Here is a 13436-nt window from a genome sequence, read left to right on the forward strand (position 1 = left end):
GTCCTGTCCGCGCCAATTCGAAAGAAAAAGGTTAAGCCTTGCCGGCGGCAGTTCAAACCCTTTTCGGGTAGTCGAACTTTTTCCATGTAGTCGACCTTTTTCCAGGTAGTTTACCTTTTTCCAGGTAAAAAAAAATCACGTAAACCCCCTCGAACCAATAATAGCGCACGCACAACGATAGTTCCCCGAACAAACAAACAGACAGATACACAAACAAATCCCTCCGACAAATACCCTTTGCGCATGAATAGAAGTAATAGACGATGCCCGCCCCCTGGCCGTCATTTCAAACTTGTTCTTTGTTTCTGCCCTTCCCGCTGGTCTCGCCCAGCCCACCATTTTCCTCCGTCCATCCTTTGACCCGACCTGTCCTCGAATATCCGAAAGAAAAAGGTTAAGCCTAACCGGCAACAGTTCGAACCCTTTTCAGGTAGTCGACCTTTTACCAGGTAGAAAAATTCACGTGAACCCCCTCGAACCAATGGCAGGGCGCACTGGAACAAAAGGGAAAAATCTCTTAATGGTGTTGGAATACAAACAACTTAGCTGTCAAAAACAAATGCAATGGTGGTTCTTTGAGGGATGGAAAAAGGAAATGGTGTCTAAAGGGTGTTGAAACGCAGGCAATAGAATTGAAAAGAAAACATGAATTGGTGCTTGTTTGAGGGATGCAAAAGGGAACGGTCTGTTAAGCAGTTGAAAGAACTCAATGAATTGGTGTGTGTTTGAGGGATGCAAAAGGGAGCAGTCTCTCAAGTGTGTTGGAACGCAGTAAATGGATCTGTTGAGAACACAAAGAATAGTTGGTTGTTTGAGTGATGCAAAAGGGAACGGTCTCTCAAAGGTGTTGGAATGCAGCCAATGGAGCTGTTGAAAACACAATGAATTGGTACTTGTTTAGAACTGCTAAAGGGAACGGTCTCTTAATTAGGTGTAAGTAGTCAATGAATTGGTGGATGTTTGAGGGATGCAAAAGGGAACGTGTTAAGCATTAACAAAGGGCATAAGTCTCGGTGTTTCCGTCTCATAAACATGAGGGATTTCTCTGTATTGATAGGCAGCCATCTGTTAACACAGGGCTCTTACTTACTTAGTTTAAGATATGAATCATTACCTTGAGAAATTGATAGGGTGACACGTAGACAGGATACACACAGTATGAAAGTAGAACAGAGAGTGAGAGAAAAAAGAGAAAGAGCAACGTCGACGTTCTCTACCAAAGGGACGAAAGAACAGAGAACAAAACGTAAGTAGCTCGTATGACTCTTTAAGGGGAAAATACTGTTCTCGGAAGGATTGAAAGACAATACTTCCCCTAAATCCGTACGCATAATAATAAAGGAATAAGAGAAACAAACAAGGTGTGCTTCCCCTTAAACGGAAGCAGATATAAGGAAAGGAAACTAAAATGGGGTGATCACCTTTGATCAATCTTGAAGCAAATCATGTGGCATTTGGCGCACTCCAATTCTTGATCTGTTGAGTTCAAAGCTGACTCTAGCAAGCGGCTTTGTGAGAATGTCGGCTAGCTCGTCTTTGGAGGGGACATGAACCATTTTCAATTTGCCGGTCTCGTACTGCATTCGGATGTAGTGATGTTTCAACTCAATGTGTTTGTTTCGTTCGTGGAACACAGGGTTGAGTACCGTCCGGATTGCGCTCTCGTTATCACACATGAGAGCAGTTGGTTGCGTTTGCTTGAATCCAAGTTGGTCAAGGAGGTTTCTTAGCCACACAATCGAGCGAGATCCGAGGCCAGCTGCATAGTACTCCGCCTCACAAGTTGATTGCGCCACAGATTTCTGCAGGTGACTGTTCCAAGCGATTGGACCACCGTTGAACATGAAGAGGGTGCCACTAGTTGACCTTCTGGTGTCGGGACAGGCTGCGAAGTTAGAATCTGTATAGGTGACGAGCGTATTGGTGAGTTGGTCTCCTCCGTAGCACAGTCCGTAGTCCATGGTCCCGGCCAGGTAGGACAGAGATCGTTTGACTGCCTCCCAGTGAGGCTTGCCTGGATCTTCACAGTACCTAGAGACGGCGGTGATTGCGTACATCAATTCAGGTCGAGTCATCCTTGCTACATACAATAGCCCGCCAATACCTCCGCGGAAGAATGTTGAGTCAATAGGCTCCTTGTTGCTTTTCTTGGGACAATCCATCAGTGTCAGATGAGAGTTTGGGTCGGCAGGAGTGCTGATCCTGTCATTCTGAATCTGTCCAGCAGGGTTTGAATGAAACTTCGTTGATGAACGTAGAGCTTGTGCTCCTTTCTGTTCCTGATGATTTCGAGTCCAATAAAATTTTCAGCTTCTCCGGAAGTCATCTCAAAGTGAGTTTCGAGATAGCTTATGATCGAATGTGACCTTGCTTTCGTCTTGGTGGCGAGAATGCCGTCGTCAACCCATAATCCAAATATTGCGAAGTCCTCGGGATCATCGCCGATGAAGTAATATTAGCATGGGTCGGCGGTGGAGCGAGTGAGACCAAATAGAGTCAGGAAGTGATGAAACTTTTCATTCCATTTCCTTGATGCCTGTTTCAGGCCGTACAGTGGTCTCAGTAGGTGGCACACGTACTTCTCCTTCCCCAGATAGATGAAACCTTCTGGTTGTTGGACATATAACTCTTCCTCGAGGTCACCATACAAGAAAGCGGTCTTCACATCGACCTGATGAAGTTCGAGGTTTAGTGCTGCTGTTATGGCTAGTAGCAGCCGTAATGAGTCGTGCTTGATGACTGGTGCGAAGACTTCAGCCTCGTTGTAATCGACTCCTGGAACTTGAGAAAAGCCCTTAGCCACGAAGCGAGCCTTGTAGATCTTCCCCCTCGTCTTTGTGGCAGGTTTGATTTTGAAGGTCCACCTGGATTGGAAGACAGAGCGATCTGGAGGCAATAGGACAAGGTTCCAAGTACCAGTTTTGATTAGGGAATCATATTCCTTTGTGCAGGCTTCCATCCATTCGGGCGCTTCACTGGATAGGAGAATGGCGTCTCTGTAGTGGTTCGGCTCTTCTCCCTGCTCAAGAGCAGCCAACATACCGATAGTTTCCGTTCTCTCTGGATTCGGTGATGCGGGGAAACGAACGGAGGTGCTTTGTGTTGGTCATCCTCTCGCTGAGTTCGAATGCGGACGGATCGACGAAGTCCAATAGTTGGAGGCCCGGATGATGTGTGATGTGGATGAGGTTGATCACGGAGGAAGGGTGGTAGTTGTGACATATCCGATCCAGCATCAATTGGCGCGACTTCAAGCTTATCCATTGAGTGTGATGTGTCGTTGGTTGCTGCTGTGGGTATGATCAGTCGATCCTCAACTTGATCGATAGCAACTTCCTCCTCGTCATCGGCTATTTGGTCTCTGATGTCCTCGCAGGTTGAGAACACGTCGCCGCCCATTTGAATATCAGCAGTCGGGAGACGAGGTGTATAGTAGTGATCGATCGGGGAGACGTCTCGACTGACATTCACTTTTCCAGTTGAAGGGTCCCAGTACCGATCCCCTTTCTGTGTGTCTGAGTTGCCGACAAAGATGCACAAGTGAGCCTTGACGTCTAGCTTCTGTCGCAATTGACTCGGAATGAGGACGTAGAACTCTGATCCAAATGCTCGCAGGTTGGATACATCTGGCTTGCGTCCGTACCATAGCTCGAATGGTGTTTTGGTAGGATTTGCAGAAGAAAGGACACGGTTGAGAGTGTAGACGACGCAGGTAGTGGCTTCGGCCAGAGGGTGAGTGGGATGTTCTTGTTAGAGTAGAGGAGGGCACGAACTAGTTGTACGATGGTGCGATTGTCTCTTTCAATGGCATTTTGCTGAGGAGAGTAGCGACAGGTCGTTTGATGCCGGATTCCCTTGCTATTCAGCCATGGATCAAGCAGCAGATATTCGGTGCCTCCATCGCTGCGAAACTCTGTTACTAGTTCGCCCGTTTGAGTGTGGAGAAGAGCTATGAAGGCCTTGCAATGCTCTGGGACTTCCGATTTTTGCTTGATGAAGTGGACGGCTCGAAAGTTGCTGTATTCGTCCCTGAATAGCAAATAGTACCTGGCTCCACCCAGGCTTTTGATTTGCATAGGCCCACATACATCACTGAATATCAGCATGCCGATCCTGGTTGATTTGGGGGAGATGCTGGTTTGAAACGGCTTTCTACTCATCTTTGCTGTAATGCACTCATGGCATCGTTCGAGCGGTGGTTGCGATCCTGGGGGCAGATCGAATCCATCAACGGCCCTGATCTTCGCCATCTTGATGAGTGTGGGATAGCTGATATGCACAAAGATTTGATGCCATTTTTCAATTGACTTTGACGATGCTATGGGGCGTGCAATGGAGGCGACGTCTGTTGGAATTGTGATTTCGAGTTCGTATAGCGTGTCACCTGTTCGTCTTGCTGTGAATTGGATGGCTTGACCTTGAATGATGTAGGCGTACGAGCGGAAAAATATCACTTTTGCATTTTCTTTAGTAAGGGCTCCAGTGGATATGAGGTTGATGCCTAATCCTGGAGCAAAGAGGACATCGTGGAACGTGATTGGTTTGATCGTGCCATTGACATGAGTGAGGGCACGAATCTCTCCTTTTCCCAGAACTTCAATTCGGTGATGTCCGATGCCGCCGATCCATCGTGTTTCAGGTTGAATCTCCTTAAAGTTGGTAAAGAATCGTCGTTGAAACGACATATTTTTTGTTGCGCCTGAGTCTAGAAAGAATTTGTCGTGAGATCCAGTTGGGATGGATTGGTCTGCTGCGGCTTTGCCGTCTACATCCTCTGTGTCTTCTGCCTTGGCGGATTCGGCTTCCGGATTCTCGGCCTTTTCCTTCCAGCATTCGTTCTGCCAGTGACCAGTGCCGTTGCAGTTCCAGCATTTTCCTTGTCTTCGTGGTGAGCCGTTGGCCTCAGCGAATCTAAAGTTGCGATTTCCGAATCCCCTTCCTCTCCCCCTTCCTCTTGGGTAGGGTCGAAATCGTCTATCAGCTCCTCGGTTAGAGTTCGAGTTTGAAGCCGAGCGTGATGACTGCTGTGGTGCCTCTCCAAAGAATGCCTTGTCATCTGTACTTTTCTGTCCGCCACTCCTCAGATTCGTTCTTTCTTCATGACTGCAAAGTCTAGTTGTGAGGTTTGCCAGCGTCCTCTCATCCTTGGCAGTGCTCTCCCATGATGTGATGAAGTTGTCGTAGCTCGGAGGCAATGAGGTGAGAATTCTGTTGATAATCTCATCCTCAGTAGTCTGGCCGCCGGCGTCTTTGTAATTCTTAGCGAGCAACTTAATTGCCTCGATATGTGTTCTGACAGAGTGATCTGCCTTGAACTTGTAGTTGAGAAAAGCCTGGTTCAAAGACTGCCTTCTTTCGGCAGTTCCTTGCTGGTACTGGCTCGTGATGGAGAGCCACATTGCATTGGATGACTCGCAGGTCAGAAGTGACTGTTGTTGTTCCTCATTGCATGTGTCGAACAGAAAACGCTGGGCCAAGATGTCATCTTTGATCCATTTGGTTACCTCTGCGGCGTTGGTTTCAGTCGCTGCAGGTTTTAACTTATTGCTTTCCACAATTGGGGCCAAGTCGCGTTCCTTCAATCGAAGGAATACACTGAATTTCCAGACAGGAAAATTCTGACCGTTGAAATTGACTGTTTTGAGGCCCGTCTCCTCCTTGAGACTTGAGCTTGCCATCTTTGTCGCTTGGTTATTGCAGGTTCAGCTGTGCTGGGCCCATAACCTGTTAAGCATTAACAAACGGCATAAGTCTCGGTGTTTCCGTCTAATAAACATGAGGGATTTCTCTGTATTGATAGGCAGCCATCTGTTAACACAGGGCTCTTACTTACTTAGTTTAAGATATGAATCATTACCTTGAGAAATTAATAGGGTGACACGTAGACAGGATGCACACAGTATGAAAGTAGAACAGAGAGTGAGAGAAAAAAGAGAAAGAGCAACGTCGACGTTCTCTACCAAAGGGACGAAAGAACAGAGAACAAAACGTAAGTAGCTCGTATGACTCTTTAAGGGGAAAATACTGTTCCCGAAAGGATTGAAAGACAATAGAACGGTCTCTGAAAAGTGCTGGAACGCAGTCAGTGGGGCTGTTGAGAACAAAATGCAGTGGTGGTTGTTTGAGGGGTGCAAAAGGGAACGGTCTCTTAATGGTGTTGGAACACAGTCAAAGTAGTTGGCCAGAATCCAATGAATTGTTGGCTGTTTGAGGGATGCAAAAGTTAACGGTCTCTTAAGGAGGATGGAACTCAATTCAATTGAGCTGTTGAGAAGCCAATGAATTTGTGGTTGTTTGGGGGATGCAAAAGGGAACAGTCTCTGAAGGGTGTTCGAAAACAGTCAAAGGAGCTGTTGAAAACACAATGAATTGGGGCTTGTTTGGGGGATTAAAAAGGGAACGGTCTCTGAAAGGTGTTGGAACACAGTCAATGGAGCTTGTGAAAACAAAATGAATTGGGGCTGGTTTTAGGGATGCAAAAGGGAACGGTCTCTGAAGGGTGGTGAAACACAGTCAAGGGAGCTGTAATGAATACAATGTAAAGGTGGTTGTTTCAGGGAAGCAAAAGGGAACAGTCTCTTATGTGGGTTGGATCGCAGCCAATGGAGCTGTTGAAAACACAAAGAATTGGTACTTGTTTGAGGGATGCAAAAGGGAACGGTCTCTTTATTAGTTCTAAGTACTAAATGAATTGTTGGTTGTTTGATGGACGCAGAAGGAAACGGTCTCTGAAAGGGGTTGGAATGCAGTCAATGGAGCTGGTGGGAATACAATGAATTGTTGATTGGTTTAAGGGATGCAAAAGGGAACGGTCTCTTAATGGTGGTTGAACGCAGTCAATTGAGCTGTTGAGGACACAGAATAAGTGGCTGTTTGAGCGATGCAAATAGAAGCTGTCTCAATGGTGTTGGAATGCAGTTAAAGGAGCTGTACAAACACAAGGAATTGGTGGTTGGTTAAGGGAAGCAAAAGGAAACGGTCTCTCAAAAGTGTGGGAACGTATTCAATGGAGCTGCTGAGAACAAAAAGCAGTTGTGGTTGTTTGAGGGGTGTAAAAGGGAACGGTCTCCTAAAAGTGTTGGAACGCAGTCAGGAGAGCTGTTGAGAACAGTATCCAATAGCTGTTGTTTGAGGGCTGAAAAAGGGAACGGTCTCTTAAAAGTGTTGGAACACAGGCAGTGGAGCTGTTGAGAACAAAATACAGGGGGGGCTGTTTTAGGGGTGCAAAAGGGAACGGTCTCTTAAAAGTGTTGGAATGCAGTCAGTGGATCTGTTGAGAACAGTATGCAGTGGTGACTGTTTTAGGGGTGCAAAAGGGAACGGTCTCTTAAAAATGTTGGAACACAGTCAGGGGAGCTGATGAGAACAGTATCCAATAGCTGTAGTTTCAGGGCTGCAAAAGGGAACGGTCTCTTAAAAGTGTTGGAACGCAGTCAGTGGAGCTGTTGAGAACAAAATGCAGTGGTGGTTGTTTCAGAGGTGCAAAATGGAACGGTCTGTTAAGGGTGTTGAAACCCAGTCACTGGAGCTGGGAACAACATAGTGAATTTGTGGTTGTTTGAGGGATGCAGAAAGGAACGGTCTTTGAAGATTTATGGAATGCAGTCAATGCAGTCAACATAAAGAATGTGTGATTGTTGAGTGATGCAAAAGTAAACGATCCCTCAAAGGTGTTGGAATGCAGTCAAGGAAGCTGTGAACAACAAAATGAATTGGGGCTGGTTTTAGGGATGCAAAAGGGAGCGGTCTCTCATTGGTGTTGGAATGCAGTCAATGGAGCTAATCAGAATACAATGAATTGGCGCCTTGAGAAGAAGGCACCCGTCTTTTCATAATACGTAATATTTGGCACGGTTTTCTGGACTTTAGGTTTAGATAGCATCCGATGAATAATATTAGGAGTTGAAGCTAGATTTAAAGCTGCTCAGCTGAGTCAGACTTCAAGCATAGCTTCCACCACCAACTCAATACTACTCAACCTCGTTATTTACCAATATTTAGATAGAGATAAGAAGACTTTTGAGAAGATCACTACTCTCGTTTTTAGTCCAGCTCCTACTAACTACTTTTTCAACACCCCCAACCCTTGTTTTACAGAGTCACCATCAACCCGACGTTAGAATACGTTAGAATACCATGAATAAGGGAGGAGTCAACCCGACGTTAGTATATGAGGAATAAGGGGTGAGTCAGAATACTAGAAATAAGGGATAAAAACATATATTTCTTAATGGAGTCGAGAGAAAAGGTAAACACAAATTCTACGCAGAAGGAAATGAAGGGGAAATGATGTATGCGACGTTTAAGCGTACAAACTCGTGACAACTCCCTCCTCGAAAAAAATGATCGACCCGATCATCGAGGAAGATTAAACAAATAAAACAGAGATGTTAATACTGATGGCCTGAACGAAGGTTGCCGTAAATAAGACGAGGAGTAGGAGCCAAAGTAGAAGTAGGGTTAGGAAGGGAATCAAAATTCTCGACCCGATCATTGAGGAAGAATAAACAAATAAAATAAAGATGTTAATACTGATGGCCTGAACGAAGGTTGCCGTAAATAAGACGAGGAGTAGGAGCCAAACTAGAAGTAGGGTTAGGCAGGGAATCAAAATTCTGCGACCACTCCGTTCGTGATTTTCTCAATGTCAGGGTGACCTACAGTCAAACCACTCACACCCTCAGCGATCACACCGCCCGTGGTACTCACAGGATCACATGAAATAGGTGGAAAAGGAAGAGAATTTGGAATAAGAGTACGGGGAATAAAAGGTTTGAAATTACATACATGAACATGATCAATACGTTTCTTCTTATCCCGGGTACTGCAAACACCATAATTGACGGCAGATACTTTTTCGACAATAAGAAAAGGGCCATGGAAAGAATGCATCAATTTGTCTGATCGGCCCTTCTTCCGAGTAGGGCGTTGAACCCAGACAAGGTCACCAGCAGCATACCATTTCTTTTGACGGAGAGCGTTGTAACGGATGCGCTGGTGATGTTGAAAAAATAACAATCTTCTTTTAACTTGTTCCCGAATAATAGGTATCCGATGGATGAATTGAAGGGGATCACGTGAACGGAAATTAGGACTATTCCCCAAGGCGAAGTCAATAGGTAGAACTGCTTCGCGACCGTAAAGCATTAGAAAGGGCGTCATTCCGGTAGATTCTTGTCTGCTAGTGTTGTAGGCAAACACAACATGATCAATCACATCATCCCAATTGGAATGAGAAGAATTCACAAACATGGAGAACATCTCAGCAAAGGTGTGATTAAAACGTTCCACGAGTCCATTACATTGGGGATGAGATGCCGTGGTGATAAGATGATTGGTTTGCATACTGCGGAATAACTCTTTGGCAAATCCGGAGAGTAAACAACTTCCACGATCTCAGATCACGTTGAGCGGGGCTCCATGTTGTAACAGGACACGATGAATAAAGAAGTTGACAACTTTGATGGTGTTTGCGGATGGAACAGCTTTCGCAATAACCCATTTAGTTAAAGATCTATAACAATAATCACATGACGATTCCCATCTTGAGACAAGGGAAAAGGCCCAATAAGGTCAAGACCAACTTTTTCGAATGGTTGTTGAACCGAAATGGGTTCCAGGTAGCCCACGGGTCGTTCTTGTAGTTGTTTCTTTGACTGACATTCAACACACGACTTTACATAATGAGTAACATCTCGAGTTCGTTTAGGCCAAAAGAAACGTTGATTGATTTTGAACAAAGTCCGCGAGACTCCCAAATGGCCCGCGGTGATATCATCGTGGCAAGCTAAGAGAACTTGCTTGATTAGTTGAGGCGGCTAACAGAGTCGTTGAAAAACACGACCACGAAAAACAACTCTGTGATATAATACACCACGGATCAGTAGAAAATGGCGAATCTTCCGCCGCGTTGAATAATTCGGATGAGGTTTCTTGAGTTCTTCTATCAGATTTTTCCACCAGCTGGAGTTTTGTTGTAATAGGGAAATATTAGAGTCAGGAAGAGACAAAGGAGAGAATTGACAAAGTAGCATGGGAATTTCAGATTCAATTTCCGGAGATCCAACAGGGTGACGAGATAAAACATCAGCATCGGTATGAAGACGTCCGCTACGATAAACAATGTCGATGTCGAGATCTTGAAGTTGAAGACTCCAGCGTGCTAGACGGCCAGCAAGATCTTTTTTACGAATGAGCCAATAGAAAGCGTGATGATCCGTAATAACTTTGATTTTCGTTCCCCACACAAATATTTTGAATTTTTGCAGTGACCAGACCAAAGCCAAACATTCCTGTTCGGTGATGGAATAATTCCGTTCAGCAGAACTTAAAAGACGACTAGCATACGACAATACTCTTTCCCCATCGGCCTGTTGTTGAAGAAGTACTGCTCCAACACCATAACTGCATGCATCACAGTGAATTTCCATGGGTAAGTCGTAATTGGGATAGCCAAGAATAGGCGGGTACAATAAGGCAGTTTGAAGAGTAATGAAGCTAAGTTCATGTGCATGAGACCAGATGAAGACATGACCCTTTTTTGTAAGATCAATAAGTGGGCGAGCGATGACGGCGAAATTCTTGATGAAACAGCGATAGTAAGAACACAATCCAATGAAACTCTGAACTGTTTTTACGGAACAAGATCTTGGGAACTGAGACATAGCCTCCACTTTAGCCGGATCTGGTGAAATTCCGGCCGCACTCACAATATACCCCAAAATTTTAAGACTGGTTGCCCCAAAAGTACATTTAGACAATTTCAGTTTAAGATTAGCTCCAGACAAACATTTAAGTACGGCTTCTAGTCATTGGAGATGTTGTGGGATATAATATAAGACAATTATTCCATTTCAGTCCAGCTAACAAAACATCCATCATTCGTTGAAATGTACTGGGCGCATTCGTTAGCACAAAAGGCATAACTTTAAATTGGTAGAGCCCATTGTTAGTAACGAAAGCCGTTTTTTCACGATCTTCTGGTTTCATTTGTACTTGCTAATATCCAGCTTGCATGTCCATGATGGAGAAATACTGCGAACCTTCTAACCGACTTAAGGCGTCGTCAATCCTGGGTAATGGATACACATCTTTAGTTGTAATAGAGTTCAGTCACCGATAGTCCACACAAAATCGCCACGTTCCGTCCGATTTTCTAACCAACACCACCCGGGTAGGAAATAATACTGACCATTCTTAATCCGATGTTGATTTTAGGTCGGTTCACATCGTAAATGCGTTATAAGTTACATGAGATTGGTCCATGGTTGGAAAAATATTGGAATGTGGTTTTTCAAAAACCAACTCAATTCCATCCTGGGTCATTCTTAGAAAGTTGAGTTTTATTGATGCATGTATCCCGCTACTAAACCAATGTCAATACAATTTTGAACCTTTGCTGTTGTTCGATATCGACTAGCCAATAATAATCCAATGTCCAAAACCCAAATTTCAACGATTTATATATCCCAATATTTATCCAATGTCAATACAATTTCGAATTTTTGATGCTGTTCGATATCGAAATGCCAATATTACCCAAAGTCAGAAATTCAAGTTTAAACGATATATATATCCATATACTAATCCAATGTTGGTACAATTCTAAATTTTAGCTGCTGTTCGATATCGAAATGCCAATAGTGCCCCAAAGTAAAAAACCCATGTTCAAACGATATATATATCCATATACTAATCCAATGTTGGTACAATTTCAAAATTTTGCTCTTGTTCGATATCGAGATGCCAATAGTAACCCAAAGTCAGAAATCCAAGTTTAAACGATATTTATGTATCCATATACTAATCCAATTTTGGTACAATTTCAAATTTTTGCTCTTGTTCGATATTGATTAGCCAACAGTAAACCATTGTCAGAAATTGATGTTTATCTCCCGATACTAATCTAATGTTGAAACAATTTCGAATTTTTGCTGTTGATCGATATCAATTTGACAATACTAAACCAAAATTAGGAAAAAAAAATTAAATGATCTATATATTCCGATACTAATCCAATGTCGATACAATTTCGAATTTATGTTATTGTTCGATATATACCCGGGCAGGAAACAACATTCGCCAAAATTAATCCGATGTTCGTATAGGCTTGGATTGATGCACAAAAATACAAGCTTTCTATTGGCAAGCCAATGCTCGGCCAATGATGGAATTCTGCACTTATATCAGTTATCGAATGACGAGACTAGGTAACATCGTAGGACCTATGTTAAAAATTCCTCGCTAAAATTAAACCAGGTTCCAAAAACCAGTTCCAAAAACAGGGTTTTACCGTTCCCCGACTTCTACCCCAAAACTATACATATATACATACATACCAATAATATTATCGTTAAACAACAACAAAAATTCTTATCGCATTGGCATTGGGTTGGTATCGTGGTATAAAGATCGTTTAATCTTGTTTGTCCAATATTGGCTTATAATTGGCTAATGGATATCAATCAAGAGCAAAAAATTCAAATTATACCAGCATTGGATTAGTATATTGTAAAGAATGCATCAGCTCACTCTTTCTTGGAAAAATATCCTCCCTCTCATTCCTCCGGGTCATTTCCAACTTGAGTCACCAAACCTTGTCCATTTCTGTTATGTCACTACTGATAAAATTATCCCGGATAAACACTGCTCGCCAATGTTCTACCAAAATACATTTATAACATTGGTTCGTTGTTCAATTTTTAACATTGATACAACGTTGTTTTTCGCTGTTATTGGCTGAAGATCAGAATCGCACATCGGCCCGGGTAATTTCCAACTTGAGTCGCCAAACCTTATCCATTTCTGTTATGCCAATATTGATAAATTAATCCCGGATCAACACTGCTTGCCGGTGTTCTACCAAAATACATGTGTATTATTGGCATAGCAGAAATGGACAAGGTTTGGCGACTCAAGTTGGAAATGACCCGGGCCGATGTGCGATTCTGATCCTGAACCAATGGCCGATTCTGTATCGGCAACAACATTGGACCTAGATAAAATTCCTACCCGGGCCACAGGAGCAGCAAAAGGACCTTTTGACGGTTCAATGACGTCGTCTCGCAGCATATCTCCAACCTGCTTTTCCATGATGTCTTGCTGCTTCCACGCACTTGCATAGGGTTGTTGATGGGTGGGTAAATTATCTCCTATATCGATCCCGTGTTGAACAAGATTAGATGAATCCAGGTCACAATCAGATGCTGCAAAACACTTAGTATTGGCCCGAAGTAGATGCTGAAACTTCTCTTGATCAGGTGTCGATAGTTCTTGATTAATGGAGCTTGTAAAGTCAAGATCTTCGGTGGTTTTCGCAGCCAAACAAGAATTTTCCGAAAACTCCTCCGCCTCAAAAACCTTCCCCAATGCTGCACCTTCTGGAATCCATTGAGGAGAGTCTGAAAAATTGGTGAGTTGAACAGCAGCAGGCAATG

General features: G+C 43.7%; 1 protein-coding gene and 1 pseudogene across 1 annotated transcript; both read right to left on the reverse strand.

Moving 5' to 3' along the window:
• Positions 1 to 1427: 1427 nt before the first annotated feature.
• Positions 1428 to 2162, reverse strand: LOC116929561 (secreted RxLR effector protein 161-like). Its single transcript, XM_032936821.2, has one exon. The coding sequence runs from the start codon at positions 2160 to 2162 to the stop codon at positions 1428 to 1430; it is 735 nt and encodes a 244-aa protein (XP_032792712.2).
• A 2543-nt stretch (positions 2163 to 4705) lies between these two features.
• Positions 4706 to 5678, reverse strand: LOC116929562 (annotated as a pseudogene).
• Between the last annotated feature and the right edge of the window lie 7758 nt (positions 5679 to 13436).

Source organism: Daphnia magna, linkage group LG3, assembly GCF_020631705.1.
Source record: "Daphnia magna isolate NIES linkage group LG3, ASM2063170v1.1, whole genome shotgun sequence".
In the NCBI taxonomy this organism is placed as follows: Eukaryota; Metazoa; Arthropoda; class Branchiopoda; order Diplostraca; family Daphniidae; genus Daphnia; species Daphnia magna.